The 21,264-nt window shown below is 45.9% G+C and overlaps 1 protein-coding gene across 1 annotated transcript in view; it reads right to left on the reverse strand.

The window, feature by feature from the left end:
* LOC144672655 (vitamin D3 receptor-like) overlaps window positions 1-21,264 on the reverse strand; it is a 243,667-nt gene that overhangs the window by 19,767 nt on the left and 202,636 nt on the right. The window contains exons 11-13 of the mRNA XM_078534531.1: window positions 18,361-18,502; window positions 8,211-8,379; window positions 3,342-3,493 (exon numbers count right to left, since the gene is read on the reverse strand). Of these exons, the coding sequence (XP_078390657.1) occupies window positions 3,342-3,493; window positions 8,211-8,379; window positions 18,361-18,502 (463 nt within the window). The remainder of the gene's footprint in view (window positions 1-3,341; window positions 3,494-8,210; window positions 8,380-18,360; window positions 18,503-21,264) is intronic.

Genomic DNA, 21,264 nt, shown 5'->3' on the forward strand with positions numbered 1-21,264 from the left:
TCCTCCTCAGGAAAATCCTGTTGACAATTGCCTGCAGATAGACAGGGTTGGCCAAACTCGGTTGGGTGTCTCATCTACTTCCCTGTGCTTGGAATCATGTTTCTTACTGTGTGTTTGAGGAATTGAATCAGCATGCAATACACACGGTGTCATATTTGCCCCAGTTTTCTCAATACCCTTCTCCATAGGAATATGTGGATATCACAGAAGGACCTTCCAATGAAAATGGCACAGATACAGTCATATCCACTCAAGGAGAATGGGTTACACAGCCCCTACAATGCTTGGAGAGTAGGAGTACAGAGCCAGTCCCAGTTTATGGTACTTTCTTTGATTGTGGTTTTCCCTCAGGGTGATATTCATGCTTTGTTTGATTATCATGCAGTGTACCCAGTGCAGATCAGTAAAACTGGATTGACTCAGTAGTACTGTCCCAAGTGACTTTCAAGATGAGCAGTTCCTGCCTGAGGTGGAGGAGTGGGAGTTATGTTATGTAACATACTCCCATGTTACTTGGGAAGATTGGTGTAATCTGTCCTTGATTTACATTGCCCTAGGTTGGCGGGCGGGCCCCACCAGCTCGGCGGCGGGCAGGCAGCCGAACTCCACCTCCGAAATGGGCCCTGCCGCCATTTTGAGTGGGCGGGCCAATTAAGGCCCGCCCAGCGGCCTTCCCGACGGGAAACGCTATGTGCTCCCTGTGCGGGGGGTGGAGGGATTCCCCATCTGTCAAAGTGCGCACTTTCACTCATGCGTGCGAAAGAGCGCACTGCTCCCTGAGACTAAGTGCGGTCTCAGGGAGATCGGTGACAGTGTTTGAAACTTTAGAAATAGAAAAATAAAAAAATTATTAACATGTCCCCATCATGTGACACTGTCACACGAGATGGGACATGTTAATAAATATCACATAAAATTTATTAAACATTTTTAAAGCGGACATGAAACCTCATCCCGCCAGTGGATGAGATTTTATGTTTCTTCTATTGCCCGCTGGGGCTCCTGGCCTGCCCGCCAGCCTTAAGGTTGGACAGGCAGGGCCTTTAACTACCTTAATTATCCTGTCAATGGCCTCAATTGGCTGTTGACAGGTCGGCGGGCGGACAGCTGATTTCGCTGTACGCTCGCCTTCCTGAATATTTAAAGGGACCGGGATGACGTTGGGGGTTCCTCCCGACATCATCCCGCGTCATTTTCCCGTTGGCGAGTGGGCCCCGCCCCCAAATCGCTGACGGGAAAATTCAGGCCATAGAATTCAGTGCCAAGGAACACATGAGCGTCTGTTAAAGGCCTGTATTAGCATTTCCTCTGCACTGACTTTTGCTCATGGACATGCAATGGCCAACTCAGCATGGCTGAATTTCTTAGGCTTACTGAATAATGCAGAAAACTGCATTCATTTTGTATAAGCACCTTTTAGGAGCCCAAGACAAACTGGCAAGCTGTGAGATTGCTTTTAGGGGACAAGCATTTCCAATATGATTATAAGCATCAGTGATTATGAATTTGCTATTGCATTTTGCACAGTATTTAAAGCCTTTAGCAGACATGCTGGTCCAACGATAGTGGCTTTTATTTTGCAGGCAATGAATTTCATGAAGCAATGCTAAAGGGTGTACCATGCATACCCTATAATGTAGATGGGGCAAAATCTGCAGAGTGAAAAATTTTCATTTTTGCATTGCCATTTTTCTGCTAATGCAAGCATGTTTTTGCCACTTATACTTGCCCTCTCTGGGGAGAGATTCCCCTATTGCTACTTTTAGTGCAATCAGAGACTCATTGCGGCGGCGGGCGGGTGCAGAAAATCCCGCCATCAGTCTTTTCGAATTGATTTATGATCTCGCTACGATCAGAGGAAAAATTTCCCTGTACAAATCACAAGTTTGGTCACTGGTATTACCATGTGGCCTAAAGTGCGCACAGTTGGTTTTCCTCTGTTGCATGTCCAGGGAACACTCAGGAAGAACAGTCTTAAACCTTTACTTCAGTTACATAGCTAGATTGGAGAAGTTGGGGCTGTTCTTGAAGAAGAGAAGCTTGAGAAGAGATTTGATAGAGATATTCAAAATTATGAGGGGTCTGGACGATAGGGAAAAACTGTTCCCATTGGTGGAAGGATCGAGAACAAGAGGGCACAGATTGAAGGGAATCGGCAAAAGAAGCAACGGAGACATGAGGAGAAACTTTTTCACACAGCAAGTGATTGGGATCTGTAATAATGGACTGCCTGAGTGTGGTGGAGGCAGGTTCAATTGAAGCGTTCAAGAGGGAATTGGATTACTATCTGAAAAGGAAGAATGTGCAGGGTTATGGAAAGAAGGCAGGGAATGGCACTTGGTGAATTGCTCCTTCTGAGAGCTGGCACAAACACGATGAGCCTAATGGCCTCCTTCTATGCTGTAACAATTCTGTGATTCTGTAAACCAATTATGTCAGGTTTCCATCCCTTTGCATTGTACATGATAAGAAATGGCTATGCCAATATTAAGTATAAGTAAGATTCAATTCACGGAATTGGGGGAGGGGGGGGGGGTGGGCTGAGGGCGGAGGGGGTGTGGGGGAGGTGGTTGTCCACTTAGAGTAACACCCAGAAGCATGCCTAAGGACTTGTCCCCAGTCTCACTCAGACTGGAGGATCCAAGTGGGGGCCTGGTGCCACCAGGTGGAGCCACAGAAAAGATTCTGCCATTAGTGCAAGTGTAGGAGGTTTGTGGTCGAAGACTTTCACAGCCAGCAGCCATTAATGCTGGGAATCAGGATTCATAACATCTGTACTGATAAGGACAAGTAATTGTCTGAAGCTTTGTAACCTAGTGCCAACTGGCTCCTGGGAAATCTGGAAAAGCGACAGGAAAAACAAAAGCAAAATACTGCGGATGCTGGAAATCTGAAATAAAAACGAAGTGCTGGAAATACTCAGCAGGACTGGCAGAATCTGCAGGGAGAGAAACAGAGTTAACATTTCGAGTCCAATATGACTCTTCTTAGGAACAGAAAAAAACAAGACAGGCCAGATCAAATTAACAGAAAACAGTTGATATTCTGTTTGATTAATTTAACCTACTTCTGTAAAAGACTGGTAATTTTGTATTAAAATTCTGACAATGAAAGGCTAAATGCCAGTTGCGCATAACGCTTAGCTAGGGAGAAGTGAACTAGCACAAAGGCGCAAGTCCTCAGTCTTTACCCAACATGGGGGGAGCCCATGGGTGCCACTGTGCATCGACAATGTCATTGCGAGTTCTCAGCATGGGGTTTCCCCAGAATCTTTAAAGCTAGATTGCACTTTATGCGGAGGATGCAGCATGAATATGGTTTTGTTGCCTTTAACTGCTTACCTTTGGTGACGTCACTTAGGTTATATTTGAATTCATCATTTCCACAGTTCCAGGACATATCCTCCAATGTGAAGGACTGGTTTGATCGTAGCATAATGATTTCAATTGCACTTGATTTCAGAAGGGAAATTTGGTCATCCGCAGACAACTCCCTGCAGATTGAAGAAGTTTTCTCCTTAGTAAATATTTCCGCATCAGCACTGCTGTTGTAAGTTAATTTTTATTGAAATTTATCCAGTGATGGGCATACATCCCCAGTGCGTTTCTCCATCATTAGGTCCCACATCTCTGTCACTTAAGGCAGGTGGTCATTCTGTTTCTTTTGTCAGTGTCCTTCTTGTTTGGATAGTTTCTATTTAATTTTCTGTCTCCCCCACCCCGACCCCTGCACCCCTTTCAGAGAAATGGTGTGGTCTCTAAGTGGTGCAGCCCAGAGCTGGAATAGTAGAGCTTGGGAAGTGGAGGGGTGGCATTCAAACCTGAAATTTCACCCAATTGTGTGGGTTACTTACTGTTCAGCATTACCACAACACCAGCACCTCTTTTCTCAGCTCTTTTCATTCTGCAACAATGATTTGCTAACCAGAAACATATATACAAAAATAACAAGCTTAATGCATATTTAAAGTTGAAATGAACTTGTGGTGTGGCACAGAGCCATACAGACCAGCAAGGCCCCATGTGAGCTCTTGTGTTGAGTTAGCTCATTTCAGCTGGGGCAGCAGTTGGGGGTGGTATAATTAGCCTCAGTGGCCGTGGACTACAGAGGAGAAAAATCAATCTGAGTCCTATTGCTGGAAAGCGTGTGGGAATAGCGGGGGGGGAACACAATCAGGCTTGGCCATGATGTTGCCACAGTCAATTAATTTTGTATTACTTGCTGTCTAGGATCACGCATGAACAATGTTCAATTCAGTGAGGAGCTGAAGGGCTACCAGTGGCAGCAGTACTGAACCCCAGCAAAATTCACTGCCCTTAGGAGAGGAAGTAAATTGAAAAAAAAACTATTTGCTCAGTTTTACAGTTATACAAGAGCCCAATTAGTGCTTATAAAACCATTTAAATGATGCAAGAGAAGGGAAAAGGAGAGCTTGAGGTGGACATGACACAAATTATCTTTTTTTTTTGACTGCTCTTTCACTGTCATTATAGCTTATAGTGGCAGTAAAGCAAAGTTAGAAGTTGGGAATTTTGCAGTCAGCTTTTGCAAATTCAGGAAAAATGTGGATTTTAAGTTAGCTTCCTTGCAATCATCACTTATGCAGCAAATAGCAGCTGATTCTTGCGCTCATTTGGTGCTGTGTGCCAAGTATAATTCTAAACAATTGAGCAAGTAATGATCATTTGCAAAATGTGATTGCGTCCAGTGAATAGATTGTGATCTATTAACATATATGTCCAATGTTGGCGTTTTTTTTAAAAAGGAGTGAGGAATTGTTTTGCTCATTGAGGTGGTGGAATCATCAACAGATCCTTCTCATTTCAATGTCAGTTCAAATATAGTCAGTCGCCTCTACTTTGCAGTACCTTATCAACATCAGAATCGTACACTTTACTGCAAAGAGGTGATCTTTTTTTACATTAGTCACTCTGGGGATCTGTTATTGCTAAATTGCATGCATACTGACCAGCACCCAGTGGAAACTGAGTTGAGACAGGCCACACTTATTCCATGTTAGGCTCATACAACAGCAACTTACACCTCATAGCGCCTTTAATGCAGCATAACATTCAAATACACATCTCAAAAGGCAAGAAGAATGGACACCAAGCATGAGTTAGGAGAGGTGACCTATGACTTGTTTTAATTGATAGACTTTAAGGAGACTTTTGAAAGTGATGTTGTCAGATGCTCAGGTACCAATGGTATTGTAAAGAGACTGGAAATGCACAGTAGATAAGAGTGCGAAGAGTGGTAGATCTGATGGAAATTAGGGCTGCAGAAGGCTGCAGAGATAGGATTGAGTACAGAGGAGAGTGGGCAAAAGAGGGTGGAGTGGTCAAACATGTTGAAGGCTGTGGAGGAGTTGGGTAAAAACAAGAAGGAATAATGCACTGAGTTTATTGTCACAGAGGATGTCATTGGTGACCCTGTCCAGAGTGGTCTTGGTACTGTGGGTGTGGAACTGAAACTAGACTGCAAGAATTGTAACTGGCAGTGATAGGACAGGTGAGCACAGAGCTAGCTTACAATATTTGAATACCTTAAAGACGAAGAGGTTAGGGTAGTAGTTGGAAAGGGTGGACTTTTTAAAGAGGGGTTATAAAAGCAATTTTGAAAAGGGCATCAATGCATTTAGAAAGAGTGCCAGTAATCATGCATTCAAGCAGAGGTAACTGAATGATTAAGGGTTGGACTGGTAAGGAGTCAAGGCGGGCAGGAGCTGGATATCATGGAGAGGATGAGAGCTGGAGAGCTGGTGAGAAACTACAGGGTTCAAGGTGCAATGGAAGGAAGATTTTGAAGACAAAAGAAATCAACTGTAGACATTAGAGATGAGGGAAGATAGGAAATGGAATAGAGGCCATTAATAGCAAAAAGACCCACGATAATTCCAGAGTGCAAGGTAATCAGTAGAGAGGAGAGCTTCACCTCACTGATTAAGGCTGGAGTTGAACCAAGTTCCAGAGATGGAAGAAATAAATAAATTGCAGTTCGTCAGCACTTTTTGACTTTCCAAAGTGCTTCACTATCAATGAAGTAGGCAGGGGCGGCAGCCAATTTACTCACAGGTAAGTCACAAAAATAGAAAATGAGACGAATGACCAATAAATCTGCTTTGGATGGTGCTGGTTTTGGGAAGCATGTTGACTGGGGCATATTGGAGAACTCCTGTTCTCTTTTTCAATAGTGTCATGGGGTTCAGTGCTAGGACCACTGCTCTTTCTGAAATATATGACTTGGATACTGGAATACAGAGTAAAATTGCAAAATTTGCGTATGATAGCAAACTTGGAGGAGTGGCAAACAGCAAACAGCACTCCCTGAGTACTGCAATGAAGGATCAGACTAAGTTACATATTCAAGTCTTGAGTGGGGCTTAGGCCCATCAATCTTCTGACTCAAAGGCAGGAATGCTAAACTAACTCAGCTTAACTAATATTTAATAAAAGAAATGTGAAAAGCGTTTGTTGATCCAACATGCTCATCAATTCTCACCTGACAATTCCCTGGCAGCTCATTATATTCAAAGAAAGAAAAAGAAAGGCTTGCATTTATTTAGCGCTTTTTGTGACCACCGAACGCCTCAAAGTGCAAGCCAATGAAGTACTTTTTGAATTGTAGTCACTGTTGTATTGCAGGAAATGTGGCAGCACATTTAGGCACAGCAAACTCCCATAAAGAACAATGTGATAATGACCAGATAATCTGTTTTTTGTGATGTTGATTGAGGGATAAATATTGCCCAGGATACCAGAGAGAACTCCCTTGCTCTTCTTCAATATAGTGCCATAAGGTCTTTTACATCTGCCCGAACAGGCAGATGGGACCTGGGTTTATGTCTCATTCGAAAGATTGCACGTCTGACAGCGCAATGCTCGATCAGTACTGCATTGGAGTGTCAGCCTTGATTTTGGTGCTCAAGTGGGACTTAAACCCAGAACCTGGTGATTCAGAGGTGAGTGTACTATCAACTGAGCCACGGCTGAGACACAACAAAGCTTTTGAAATAATTCAGCAAGATGACAATTGTGGTGGTGTTTGTTATGTAGAAAACCATTACCATAATTCAGTGGGTTGGATTTTCGCTATTGAGGTGGGCAGCTCGAAATTTCCAAACTCACTGAAACCGTCTTGGTGGAAAGGCCCCTGAATGTTCTGATCTTTGCTCTGGATAGGGCGGGTGCGGGAAAGAGTTGGGCCCACCTACCCTGGAAGCAGAGCGTAAGCAGCCACAGGGGCAGCTGATTGCCGAGGTGGGGTGGTTGTAAGACATGCCTAGGTTTTTGGGGACTTCGTCCCAGTTGTATTAAAGGCTGTTAGGCACTCTAGCCCTCACTCAGTCCCCATGCAACCTCCATGCCAACTCGTGCCCCACCCGCCCACTCCCATGGTCCCTTATACTCTCCATACCAACTCATGACCCTTGCATTCCCATTCACCCTGTTTAAACTATGCCCATTCATCCAGTATAAGCTATGTACAGAACCTATCAGCCATATAATACCAATGGCATGTATGGAACAGCTCAGGAAAAAGACACCAATTCACAAATCTTCTTTTGAAAAAAACTCCTGTTCCTACAATTTTATAAAAGTGTTAATAACAGAGGCTTCAAACACTTCACACACCTCTTAATCCTGTGCAAATAAACATTGAGACATTGACAAAAGTGACCACAGAATGAACAACTTATTATAACCACTTAAAGATTTCAATCAAACAAAGTTGACAGTTCTCTCCAGTTGTCAAAACAGAACCCCCTGCTGAGATAATCATTTTATGAGTCTGGACTCTCAGCCAAGCATGCAAAATGAGGCCATCCAGTTCTACTGAAGGAGTTCTTATACCTGTAGTGGAAATATAAAATACTGAATGCAGGTATGTGCCATTTCTTTTCTGCTTACGTTCATATTCTGTGGCTTGGATTTGCCACAAAACTTGGGACTTGTGTCGATAAACTGGTCCAATAATGGATTTTAGAAAGGATAGTGAGAATATAATGCTTTGTTACTTTGTTATAGGTTTCCTTAGCATAATGGCATAGCATTCTTGCCTGGCCCAACCAGGCAAGCAACACCAGACATTCTTAACTAAACATTGGTTACAGATGGCTCTCCTTGGTCCCTTGACTTCAGATTTGGCAGTCACAGGTAAATTTTACTGTATTAATGATCACGTGGAACCCCTTATATTAAATAACGTACCTGAATCCAGGGATGGCCTTTGCAAAGCTAACGACTTTCTGTATGCTGTAACTGACTAGGTCAGCCAAATGAGGCAGCATGGGGAAATCTTCAAGCTGCTTGGAACTTCCAAAGTCATGAAACAACCCAAAGATGTTGGAGAAATCTGCTTCTGATAACGCTGACACACCTGTGCAGATCAGAGGGTAAAAGACAATAGATCATAATCCTTGATAATCTATTGCAACAGCCCTGATATATCTGTATGAAATACAGTTAACAGCCCACTTCAGTATGGAGTGTTTCTACCATATTTACATGGTTGCAAAACATGTCAAATTCATGGCAACAGTTCAAAGACATGGCACCTTATTAGGACGTTAAGTAACCTCACAGAAACAAAGAAAATGTTGCACTCGCCTTTATCTTCCAACTACTCCAAAAATAACCATACTTTTGTGATATAAAATCATGGTTGGTAACAATTAATGATGAAAGATCTAATACAACAAAGTAGAAGAGTTAAATTTGTTGTCTACAGCCATGGTTTTTGGTCCACACCACAAACTCCATTCCTTGACCACAGTTTTCATCCCTGGCAACTGTCTGAATCTGAGCCAAGCCATTCGCAACTTTGGTGATGCATTGGACCCTGAGATGAGCTTCTTTTGTATGATTCATTCATGCAATGTGGGCATCACTGGCTAGGCCAGCATTTATTGCCCATCCTAACTGCCCCTGAGAAGGTGGTGGTGAGCTGCCTTCTTGAACCACTGCAGTCCATGTGGTGTAGGTACATCCACAGTGCTGTTAGGGAGGGAGTTCCAGGATTTTGACCCAGCGACAGTGAAGGAACGGCGATATATTTCCAAGTCAGGATGGTGAGTGACTTGGAAGGGAACTTCCAGGTGGTGATGTTCCCATCTATCTGCTGCCCTTGTGCTTCTAGATGGTAGAGGTCATGGGTTTGGAAGGTGCTGCCTAAGGAGGCTTGGTGAGTTTCTTCAGTGCATCTTGTGGATGGTACACACTGTTGCTACTGTTTGTCAGTGGTGGAGGGAGTGAATGTCTGTGGAAGGGGTGCCAATCAAGCGGGCTGCTTTGTCCTGGATGGTGTTAAGCTTCTTGAGTATTGCTGGAGCTGCACTCATCCAGGCAAGTGGGGTGTATTCCATCACACTCCTGACTTGTGCTTTGTAGATGGTGGACAGGCTTTGGGGAGTCAGGAGGTGAGTTACTCGCTGCAGGATTCATAGTCTCTGACCTGCTCTTGTAGCCACTGTATTTATATGGCTAGTCCAGTTCAGTTTCTGGTCAATGGTAACCCCAAGGACTTTGACAGTGGGGGATTCAGTGATGGTAATGCCATTGAATATCAAGGGATGATGGTTAGAATCTCTCTTGTTGGAGATGGTCATTGCCTGGCACTTGTGTGGCACGAATGTTACTTGCCACTTGTTAGCCCAAGCCTGGATATTGTCCAGGTCTTGCTGCATTTGAACACGGGCTGCTTCAGTATCTGAGGAGTCGCAAATGATGCTGAACATTATGCAATCATCAGCGAGCATCCCCACCTCTGACCTTATGATGGAAGGAAGGTCAATGATGAAGCAGCTGAAGATGGTTGGGCCGAGGACACTACCCTGAGGAACTCCTGCAGTGATGTCCTGGAGCTGAGATGACTGACCTCCAACAACCACAACTATCTTCCTTTGTGCTAGGTATGACTCCAACCAGTGGAGAGTTTTCCCCGATTCCCATTGACTCCAGTTTTGCTAGGGCTCCTTGATACCACATTCGGTCAAATGCTGCTTTGATGCCAAGGGCAGTAACTCTCACCTCACCTCTGGAGTTCAGCTCCTTTGTCCCCGACAGCAGAGACTGCTCAGGGCGCTGGTAGTGCTGCAAGAGGTTCAATGACCTGTGTACCATGTTGGCATGGAACATTGTGGTGAAGTGTTAAGGGCTGGCTGTTCCCCAATGGAGCTCAGGGGTGTTAGAGTCTGAGTGCCAACTGTCAATGGTGCGGGAGCTGGCCAAGGGGGTGCTGCTTGGACTGAGTGCCTTGCGGCTCGAGGGCCATAACTCGGATGTGCCCTGCAAGGTGCTCCTCAGCTGGGGTTGGCCAGGTTGAAATGGCGCTGCAGGTAGAGAGTGGATGAATCAATGCTCCTCTGTCCTTTCAGGAGAAGACAAGCCATAACCAATTGGAGAGGTCACAGACAGGTGGAGGCCCGCCCAACCTGCTGCTGCTGATCAGGTTCGAGCAGGACGCCCTTGAGCTGGAGAGCCGGCACACTCCCCGTGCAAACCTGGAGTCCCCATTGATCATTGAAAGACGAGGGCACCATGATGCAGATCTCCATTGTCTCAACAGGGTGCCTGACATGCACAGTGACAGTGTGATGACTTTAACTAATGACATGTCCTTGTTCTCCCTTAGATTTGCCACCACGCACTCATCCTCAGGACCCCAAAGGGTCACTCCTGACGCCAGAGGACCGATGGGCTTCATCTGCACCTGTGTCACACCCGCTCTCTGAACCAGGCACCAGCACGGATACCAGCACCTTGGTGGGCGTTGGATCGTTGGCTACATTATCGGTGCACAGCGGTGAGGGCACTTCACACTTGCCTGAGGTGCAGGTGGAGGCAGAGAGTGCCCAGGACTGCTGGAGACCAGGACGATGTTGGGTCGAAGGCAGATGATGAGCCTCTGGGTCGTCCATTAGGCGTCAGATGCTGGACGTTCAGCGGGATGTGTGGGAGGTTCTAGCGGAGATCTATGAGGGAATGCGTGCCATGGTCTCTGTTGTGGAGGAGTCCATGTGGAGCGTGAGAACTGCATTAACCCTCATGGCCGAGCACACTGCCTCCTCCATTGAGAGAGTGGCGACTCTCATGGAGAGGCAGCTCCAGGAACAGAATCAGGGGTTCCTGGGGATGTGCTCGGACCTGCAGCCCTCACACATGCACTGACCTCAGCTGGTCAGTGTCAGTGTGAGAGATGGATGAGGCACCCAGTATCCCAGCTCTGTGTCCGTCCATCAATGGCGAGCAGGGGGGTCCAGAGCGACCTCACGTTGGCACCCGAGCTGCCTGTCCTCTCTGTGGGCTCCTCTCAGGGCGCTCCGGACAAGGGCAGCAGCTCCTCTGCCCCTTTGCCAGTGACCGTGGCATCTGATGAGGCTGCGATGAGTGGAGAGATGCCAGCCATGGCACTGGCCGCTCTCTCCCAGGCGGGGCCAGCACAGGCTCCACTGGCCAGAGGACGACCACCAAGGTCATCAAGGCCAACAGGACACAGTCAGCAGCTGTCTCCAATGCCGGTGCCAGCGAGAGGGGGGCACCAAGATGTAGCACTCGCAAACTTAAGTTTAAGGCACCTTGAGCACAAGAGGGGCAGTTCACGGGTAATTTTCTCTTCAGTTATGTTTGGTTTATATGTCTGCTGGTGTGGACATTAACTCCAGTAATGGTCATTTCAATGTGATTTGAATGTGACAATAACATTACATTTGCTTTGTTGTGATGGTCTGAGTATGCTTCACCTTTTATTTCTGGTGCAGGGTACACCAGTGTGTAATGCTGGACGTGAGTGACTCTAAGCTTTATTGCACAGACACTGAGTGTTCTTTGGGTTCACATGACAGGGCCATTTCAGACATCCGGGATGGAGGTGGTAGCCCTGGCATGGGGTCGTAGCACTTATTTGGCAGCCTAGCTGAAGGAGTGTTGGATCAAGGCATCCCTGGTATCCCTGCCTCCCTGGAGGTTACCGAGGTCTGCCTCCACACCCTCAGCGTTCTCCTCACCATGCTCCTCTTCTGACTCACTACTGGGTTCATCCTCTGTGGCCTGTGGAGCTGCCTCAAGATCCTCTCCCTCCAGTGGGTCCCCCCTTGCCAGTGCCAGATTGTGGAGAGTGCAGCAGGTAACCACTATCAGTGATACCCGCTCTGGGGGGTATTGTAGTGCTCCCCCTGAACAGCCCAGGCATCGGAAGCGCATCTTCAGAAGACCCATGGTCCTCTCTATCACTGCCCTTGTGGAGCCGTGACTCCTGTTATATCGCTGCTCTGCCTCTGTTCTTGGGTGGCGGAGAGACATCATGAGCCACCTCTTCAATGGATAGCCCTTGTCACCCAGCAGCCATCCATCCAGTCGGGCTGGAGCACTGAAAAGCCTCGGCACCTGGGAGTGTCTGAGTATGTAAGCGTCATGGGAGCTGCCTGGGTACCTTGCACAGACTTGCAGAACCTGCATCCTGTGGTCACACACTATCTGCACGTTCATGGAGTGGAATCCCTTCCTGTTGATGAAGGCAACGGGCTCACCCGCTGGTGCCTTGATGGCCACATGTGTACAGCCTATAGCACCCTGGACACGGGGGAACCCAGCAATCGCTGCAAAGCCTCTGGCTCCCTCAGCCTGGCTGGCCTTGTCAATATGGAAATGAATAAATGTCATGACCCGCTTGAACAAGGCTTCTGTCACTAGCTTGACACAACTGTGTACAGCTGATTGGGACACTCCAAACAGATCCCCCACTGACCCCTGGAAAGAGCTGGAGGTATAGAAGTCGAGGGCCACTGGCATGGGGTGTCCACCCACACAATAGGAGCTGATCTCAGGCCTGATCATCTGGCAAATGGAGGTGACTGTCTCCCTCGAGACATGGGGCTTCCTTCGGCATTGCACCTCAGACATATTGAGGTAGCTGCATCGCCGCCTGTAAACCCTGGCAGCAGGATAGTGGCATCTTCTGTGGGCCCTTCTGCTTTGGACTACCTGCTGGCCCTGTGCCCCTTGTGCCAGCGCCTCTCCTCCCACAGGTCGCTCCCCTGGAAGCTGCATAGGGACACCTTGCATCCTCTCCCTTCTGGCCCTCTCTTCCTGATAAAAGGTGCCTCCAGCGGAGACCACAATCCCCATTCCCAGGGTAACAGAAGGCTGTCTGAAACCTGGAAGGGTCCACACTGTCAAAATCCTCCAGGGTCCTTGGAGACACCAATGAGTCCTCACATGCATCCTGGAAATGTTAACAATGAAGCCCCGGACAGAGATGAAGCTGCCAATAAACAACCAGCAGCAAACTATCTATCAAACTCCTCACTACTCACACTGGCAATGCTGCTGACCCTTTTTATCCCGCCCTTGGATGAGCTTTTGCAAATTGTCGGCTGGCCGCCTGCCCGTTTTGCCCATGCGACTTTGCGCTCGTTGCATGGGCTACGTGAAATCTTGGCCAGTTGTCTTTTTAATGGCCTTAAGTGGCCTTTTAATTGATGGCGGGTACAGCTCAGACATCCGCTCACGCCAGCCGACCGAAATATTGCGCAAGTGCTGGATGGTGTCGGGACGCGCGCCCAACGTCATCTTGCGCGATTTCATGCCCAATCAGGTCAGGCACGCGGCCGCCTGATCAGCATAAAATTCAGCCCATGCAGTTGAAACTAGGTTAGATTATATTCCTGGGCTGCCTGCAGATGGTGTTAGGCACCTGAAATGCAAGCACTTGATGCCTTTCTTCCCTCTGCAGGAATTTCTCTATCTCCAATTTCAGGACAGCCATGGTTATGCCTGATGGAATGGGTGTGCTAAGTACTGTTTTTGCAACTGCAGGGGCTAAATAGTGGCAACAAGAATGCTGCTGTGGGACCTGTGCACCAAAGGAGTGCTGAACTGTACAAGAACAACAGCAAGTGACAGAAAGAAATAAATGCACAAAGTTCTGTTTGGAAAATCAAAAACAGCAAGAAAAATACAAGTCTCACCAATCGGGCCACTAGCTTTAAGTGAAGGAGCTCTGCATCATTTGTTCGGCCCAGTCACTGGTTTATACAAATGCTCCGTGACTAAGTAGCCGTGCTGCAGATCACATGGAATTCATCATGTTGCCCATTAGAGCTTACATAACTGTTAATGGAGCTTGTAGCATCGTTTCAACAAAATCTACTGTGGAGTTTAACATCAAGTGCACTCAGCCCTGCAAGCCAGATTCCACAGGCTTTGCACAGGGCTGCTCCCCAAGCACAACAACAGGTAATCATCTTTCAGATTTAATTTACTTTTTTCTCCTCCTTCTTAGCCTCCTCTTTGGGGTTGCAATCACAATTTTGGCTTAAAATTCAATCTATTCTAAAGTAGTTATTGAAACGTGTGGAGCTGTGCTTATTGATTTTCTTTTCAGAAATTGCAAATGATCTCTTACCAATCATAAAGGCTATTCCTAAAATCCTAACAATACTGATAGTTCTGCATGCATCACTCATCAGGTAAAGGAGCAGACAGCTAACCTTCCTGAAGCCTCTTTGAATGGCGTTCTCAAGGCAGCATCAAGATGGAATGAGAGTGACGGAACAGAATCCTCACCCTCCCGCTCTGCAGAGAAGCGATTAGTCTTTCTTGGTTTTTCCCTGCTCCACCTGGACAGCTGAGATCAAGGACTCACTAAATGGGAAACTTTGGCTTACTAAGGAATCCAAAACTTGTGGCAAATAAACTACCTGTACAGAAATGCACTCAGAATCCAAAATAAACTGGAAGAACTGGAGGCCATAATCCGTAGTGAGGAATCAGATGTAGCAGAAATAACTGAAACATGGCTACATAAAGAACAGAAATAAAAACAGAAAATGCTAGGTATACTCAGCAGGTCTGGCAGCATCTGTGGAGAGAGAAACAGAGTTAATGTTTCAGGTCGATGACCTTTTCATCAGGACTGGGGAAAGTTAGAAATATAGTAGGTTTTAAACAAGTGAAAGGGGTGAGGATGGGAAAAAGAACAAAAGGGAAGGTCTGTGGCAGGTTAGAAGAGAGGAGAGAATAAATGACAGAAGGGTTCATGGTGCAAGGTCAAAGGGAGTGGTAATGGGACAAGTAAAGAAACAAAAGATGTGTCTAGAGGAGATGTAAATGGGAGAATGGTGAACAGATGCTGTCCAAATGCAAAAGCAATAGTAAAATAAGAGTAAAATGAAAGCCTGCAAAGAAAAATGAAACAAAATGGGGGCAGAGGTTACTGCCTGACATTCCAGAGCCTGGAGAGGTGTAAAATGGGAGTCAATGGGCTTATAATGAATATGCGTTGATAGCCTGAATGATAGCGAAGTCTAGCACGTGAAAAAGACAAGACTGAAACATTTGCGACCATCTTCAGCTACAAGTGCCAAGTGGATGAGCCATCTTGGTCTCCTTCTAAGGTCCCCACCATCATAGATGCCAGTCTTCAGAAAATTTAATTCACTCCACGTGATGTCAAGATACAGCTGAAGGCATGGGATACTGCAAAGGCTATGAGCCCTAACAACATCCCAGCAAGTAGTACTGAAGACTTGTGCTCTAGAACTAGCTGCAGCTGTTCCAGTACAGCTACAGCATTGGGATCTACCCGACAATGTGGAAAATTGCCCAGGTATGTCCTATATATAAAAAGCAGGGCAAATCCAACCTGGCCAATTACCACCCCATCAGTCTACTCTCAATCATCAGCAAAGTGTTAGATGATGTTGTTGACAGTGCTATCAAGCGGCACTGACTGAGCAACAACGTGCTTCCCGATGCTGAGTTTGAGTTCCACCGGGGCCACTCTGCTCCTGGCCTCATTACAGCCTTGGTCCAAACAAGGGCAAACGAGCTGAACTTAAGAGTGAGGTGAGAGTGACTGCCCTTGACATTAAGGCAGCATTTGACCGAGTGTAACATCAAGGAGCCCGAGTGAAATTGAAGTCAAACCGAATGAGGAGAAAATTCTCCACTAGTTCTCAACAAAGAAAGATGGTTGTGGTTGTTGGAGGTCAATCATCTCAGCCCCAGGGCATCACTGGAGTTTCTCAGGTAGTGTCCTAGGCCCAACCACCTTCAGCTGCTTCATCAATGACTTTCCCTCCAAAAGGTCAAAAGTAGGGGTATCAGCTGATGATTGCACAATGTTCAGCACCATTTTCACAACTCCTCAAACACTGAAGCAGTCAATGTCCATATGCAGCAAGAGCTGGACAAGATTCAGGCTTGGGCTGATAAGTAGCAAGTAAAGCCACACAAGTGCTGGGTCTTGACTATCTTAAACAAGAGAGAATCTAACCATATCCTTTTGATAGTGGCAATACCATCACAGAATTTGGAATCCTGGGGTTTACCATTGACCAGAAATTGAACTGGGCCAGCCATATAAATACTGTGGCTACAAGAGCAGGTCAGAGGCTGGGAATTCTGCAGAGAGTAAACCACCTCCCATCTCCCCAAAGCCTGTCCACCATCTACAAGGCACAAGGTGTGTAATGGAATACTCTCCACTTGCCTGGGTGAGTGCAGCTCTAACAATACCCAAGAAGCTTGATACCATCCAAGGCAAAGTAGCCCACTTGATCGTCACCCCATCCAACTTAAACATTCATTCCCTCCACAACCGATGCACAGTGACAGCAGTATGTACCATCTACAACATGCACTGCAGCAACTCGCCAAGGCTCCTTTGACAGCACCTTTCAAACCCGCAACCTCTACCACCTAAGAGGGAGAAGGCAGCAGGCACATGGGTACACCACTATCTGCGAGTTCCTTCCAACCCACTCACTATCCTGACTTGGAAATATATCGCCGTTCCTTCACTGTCGCTGGATCAAAATCCTGGAACTCTCTCCCTAACAGCACTGTGGGTGTACCTACACCACATGGACTGCAGCAGTTCAAGAAGACAACTCAGTACCATCTTCTCAAGGGCAATTAGGGGTGGACAATAAATGCTGGCCTTGCCAGTGACCCTCACATCCCAAGAACAAACAACAAAAAAGAGGTAGCAGAAGGGCTCAAGGGAATGGATTTTTTATGTACGCAGGACTCCTTTCTTACCCTGTATGTAAAAGGCCCAACAAGAGGAGCACTACTGGAGGCAAGAATGGCAAACGAGCCAAAACAGATAAGAGAAGTAAGCCTAGGGGCACATCCAGGGAACAGTGATCATAACATAATAAGGTTTAATATCAAGACTGAGAAAGACTTAAGGAAGACCCAGACCAAGGTACAAAATTAGAAAAAGCTGATTTTAAGGGGATGAGGCTGGAATTAGGGAAAGTGAACTGGAAAAAAATAGCAACAAACAACGAAATAGAACAGCAGTGGGAAACATTTGTCCAACAGTGATCACTAGAATCCAGGAGAATTATATCCCACTAAAAAGCAAGATCAAACTAATCAGTAATGAGTTACCAAGAATGAATAAAGAAATAAGGGCAAAAGTGAAACTAAAGGAAAAGGTATACACCACGTGCATAGATAACAGAGCAGATGATGATGAAAGAGAATAGGAAAAGGTTAGGAAATAAGTCTAAAGAACAATTAGAAAGTCAAAGAGAAACTACGAAATTGAATTATCAAGGAATATAAAAAGAAATAGTATGGTACCTATTACATTTTGGTTGGAGGAGTAAGGAGGCCACATAACCCTTGGAAAATAAGTGTTCAAATGGGATGGAGGAACAGAGGCATCAGGGGCTTACAGAATCATAAATTGCTAAAAGTAGCAATGCAAAAAAAGTACTGGGGCTCTTTTCTGAAGGGATAGAATTGAAAAGTAGAACAGCATAAAACCTTGCTTAGACCACACTTAGAGTACTGTGAACAGTTCTGGTCTCCATATTATAAAAAAGGGCATAGTGGCACAGGAGAAGGTGCAAGAAAGATTTACTAGGATGATATCAGAATTAAGAGGTTATATCTATCAGGAAAGATTGAACAGGCTGGGGTTCTTTACTCTAGAAAAGCAAAGACAAAGAAGTGACCTGATAGAGGTCTTTTAGATTATGAAAGGGTTTGATAAGGTTGACATAGAGAAGATGCTTCCACATGTAGGTGAGACCAGTACTAGGGGCCATAAAATATAATATAGTCACAAATAAATCTAATTGGGAATTCAGGAGAATTTTCTTTACCCAGAAAGTGGTCAGAATATGGAGTTCGCTACCACAGGGAGTGATTGAGGTGAATAACATAAATGCATTTCAGGGGAAGCTAGATAACCACTTGAGAGAGAACGGAATAGAAGGATATGCTGCTAGGGTTACATGAAGAAAAGTGGGAGGAGGTTTGTGTGGAGTATAAACACCAACTTGGACCTGTTGGGTTAAATGGCCTATTTCGGTTATACAAATACTTTGTAAAAATTACGTACCTACGGATGGTTTGCAACATTCTGAGGAGGAAGGGTGGAAGGAACTAAAATCAAAAGAATTTGCTGAGCAGAGATTCTGTGATGGATCAGCAGAAGAGGACTGTTCAGATTCTTCCATTTTAGATTCAGCCCGTACTGGTGGCTGGAACAGAAAAGAAAATGACAGATACAATGTTATTTCCAAGGTTGTCACCACAGTTTATGAGCACAGGAAAGAGGGGATGTCAAAGTGAGATGTAACTTTTTCCATTTTCCTGTCAATAACATTGGAGATGTACAAACTCACATTTAAACATTGCCTTTCATGTCCCATGGCTGCCCAAATCACCTCACAATCAACAAAGCACCTTTGCAGAGTAATCACTGTTGTGTAAGCAGTTAGTTTGTGCACAATAAGGTTCCTCAAATAGCAAAATGATTGATAAATCTGTTTTTGGTGGTATTGCTTTGGGATAAGTTGATAAGAATTCAGGACTGGCATGTTCCTGCTAGGATGAAGGATAAGCATGGCAAGTTTCAGGAACCTTGGATAACGAAGGATATTGTGAGATTAGTCAAAAAGAAAAGGGAAGCATACGTAAGGGCTAGAAGGCTGGGAACAGGTGAAGCCCGTGGAGAATATAAAGAAAGTAGGAAGAAACTTAAGCAAGGAGTCAGGAGAGCTAAAAGGGGTCATGAAAAGTATTGGCAACCAGGATTAAGGAAAATCCCAAGGCCTTTTTATACATATGTAGAAAGCAAGAGGGTAGCCAGGGAAAGGGTAGGTCCACTCAGGGACAGAGGTGGGAATCTGTGTGTGGAGCCAGAAGAAATGGGAGAGATACTAAATGAGTACTTCTCATCAGTATTCACCAAAGAGAAGGACTTAGCGGTCGATTTGTCTAGGGAAGAGTGTATAGATAGCCTGGATCATGTTGAGATCAAAAAAGAGGTGTTAGGCGTCTTGAAGAATATTAAGGTGGATAAGTCCCCAGGGCCAGATGGGATCTATCCCAGAGTACTGAGGGAAGCAAGGGAGGAGATTGCTGGGGCCTTGACAGAAATATTTGTATCCTCACTGGCTACGGGTGAGGTCCCAGAGGACTGGAGAATGGCCAGTGTTGTTCCATTGTTTAAGAAGGGTAGCAAGGATAATCCAGGAAATTACAGGCCGGTGAGCCTTACGTCAGTGGTAGGGAAATTATTGGAGAAGATTCTTCGTGACAGGATTTACTACCATTTGGAAGCAAATGGGCGTATTAGTGAGAGGCAGCATGGTTTTGTGAAGGGGAGGTCGTGTCTCACTAACTTGATCAAGTTTTTCGAGGAAGTGACAAAGATGATCGACGATGGAAGGGCAGTGGATGTTATCTACATGGATTTCAGTAAGGCCTTTAACAAGGTCCCTCATGGCAGACTGGTACAGAAGGTAAAGTCGCACGGGATCAGAGGTGAGCTGGCAAGATCGATACAGAATTGGCTTGGTCATAGAAGACAGAGGGTAGCAGTGGAAGGGTGCTTTTCTGAATGGAGAGCTGTGACTAGTGGAGTTCCGCAGGGATCAGTGCTGGGACCTTTGCTGTTTGTAGTAAATGATTTGGAGGAAAATGTAACTGGACTAATTAGTAAATTTGCAGACGACACTAAGGTTGGAGGAGTTGCAGATAGTGAAGAGGATTGTCAAAGGATACAACGGGATATAGATCGGTTGGAGACTTGGGCGGAGAAATGGCAGATGGAGTTTAATCCGGACAAATGCGAGGTAATGCATTTTGGAATGTCTAATACAGGCAGGAATTATACAGTAATTGGCAGAACCCTTAAGTGCATCGACGGGCAGAGGGATCTGGGTGTATAGGTCCACAGGTCACTGAAAGTGGCAACGCAGGTGGATAAGGTAGTCAAGAAGGCATATGGCATGCTTGCCTTCATCGGCAGGGGTATTGAGTATAAAAGCTGGGAAGTCATGCTGCAGCTGTATAGAACCTTGGTTAGGCCACACTTGGAATATTGCGTGCAATTCTGGTCACCACATTACCAGAAGGATATGGAGGCATTGGAGAGGGTGCAGAGGAGATTTACCAGGATGCTGCCTGGTCTGGAGGTTATTAGCTATGAGGAGAGGTTGGAGAAACTCAGATTGTTCTCACTAGAGCGACGGAGATTGAGGGGCGACTTGATAGAAGTTTGCAAAATGATGAGTGGCATGGACAGAGTAGATAGTCAGAAGCTTTTTCCCAGGGTGGAAGAGTCAGTTACTAGGGGACATAGATTTAAGGTGAGAGGAGAAAACTATAGAGGAGATGTGCGGGGCAAGTTTTTTACGCAGAGGGTAGTGAGTGTCTGGAATTCACTGCCAGAGGAGGTGGTGGAAGCAGGTACGATAGTGATGTTTAAGAGGCAGCTTGACAAATACATGAATAGGTTGGGAATAGAGGGATACGGACCCCGGAAGTGCAAAATGTTTTAGTTTGACAGGCAATATGATCGGCGCAGGCTTGGAGGGCCGAAGGGCCTGTTCCTGTCCTGTACTTTTCTTTGTTCTTTGTTCTTTGTTTGGATGAATATTGACCAAGACATTGGAGAAGACTCCTGTTTTTCAAATAGTGCCAAGGAGGAGATCCCTCGACATTCACCTGCACAGTCAGATAGGGGCTCAACTTAATGTTTCAGCTGAAAAACAGAAGGCTGACTTATATGGGGGTGCTGGGAGGGTTCTGCTCACCTCCTCCCACTCCCCCCTGCAAGAAATGTTAATTGCCAGCCAACCCACGTTAAACAAGGCCGCCTTGCAGCAATAACATGCTGTGGGTGGCCTTAAGGAGGTGAGAGTGGGACTTCCACCCCTCAGTGGCAGAAAGTCCTGCCCTCGAGAGATGCTGGCCAATATGATTAGCCAGCAGCTCTGGCAGGCTCAGCAGCGCC

This window comes from Cetorhinus maximus, chromosome X (assembly GCF_964194155.1).
Source record: "Cetorhinus maximus chromosome X, sCetMax3.hap1.1, whole genome shotgun sequence".
Lineage (NCBI taxonomy): Eukaryota > Metazoa > Chordata > Chondrichthyes > Lamniformes > Cetorhinidae > Cetorhinus > Cetorhinus maximus.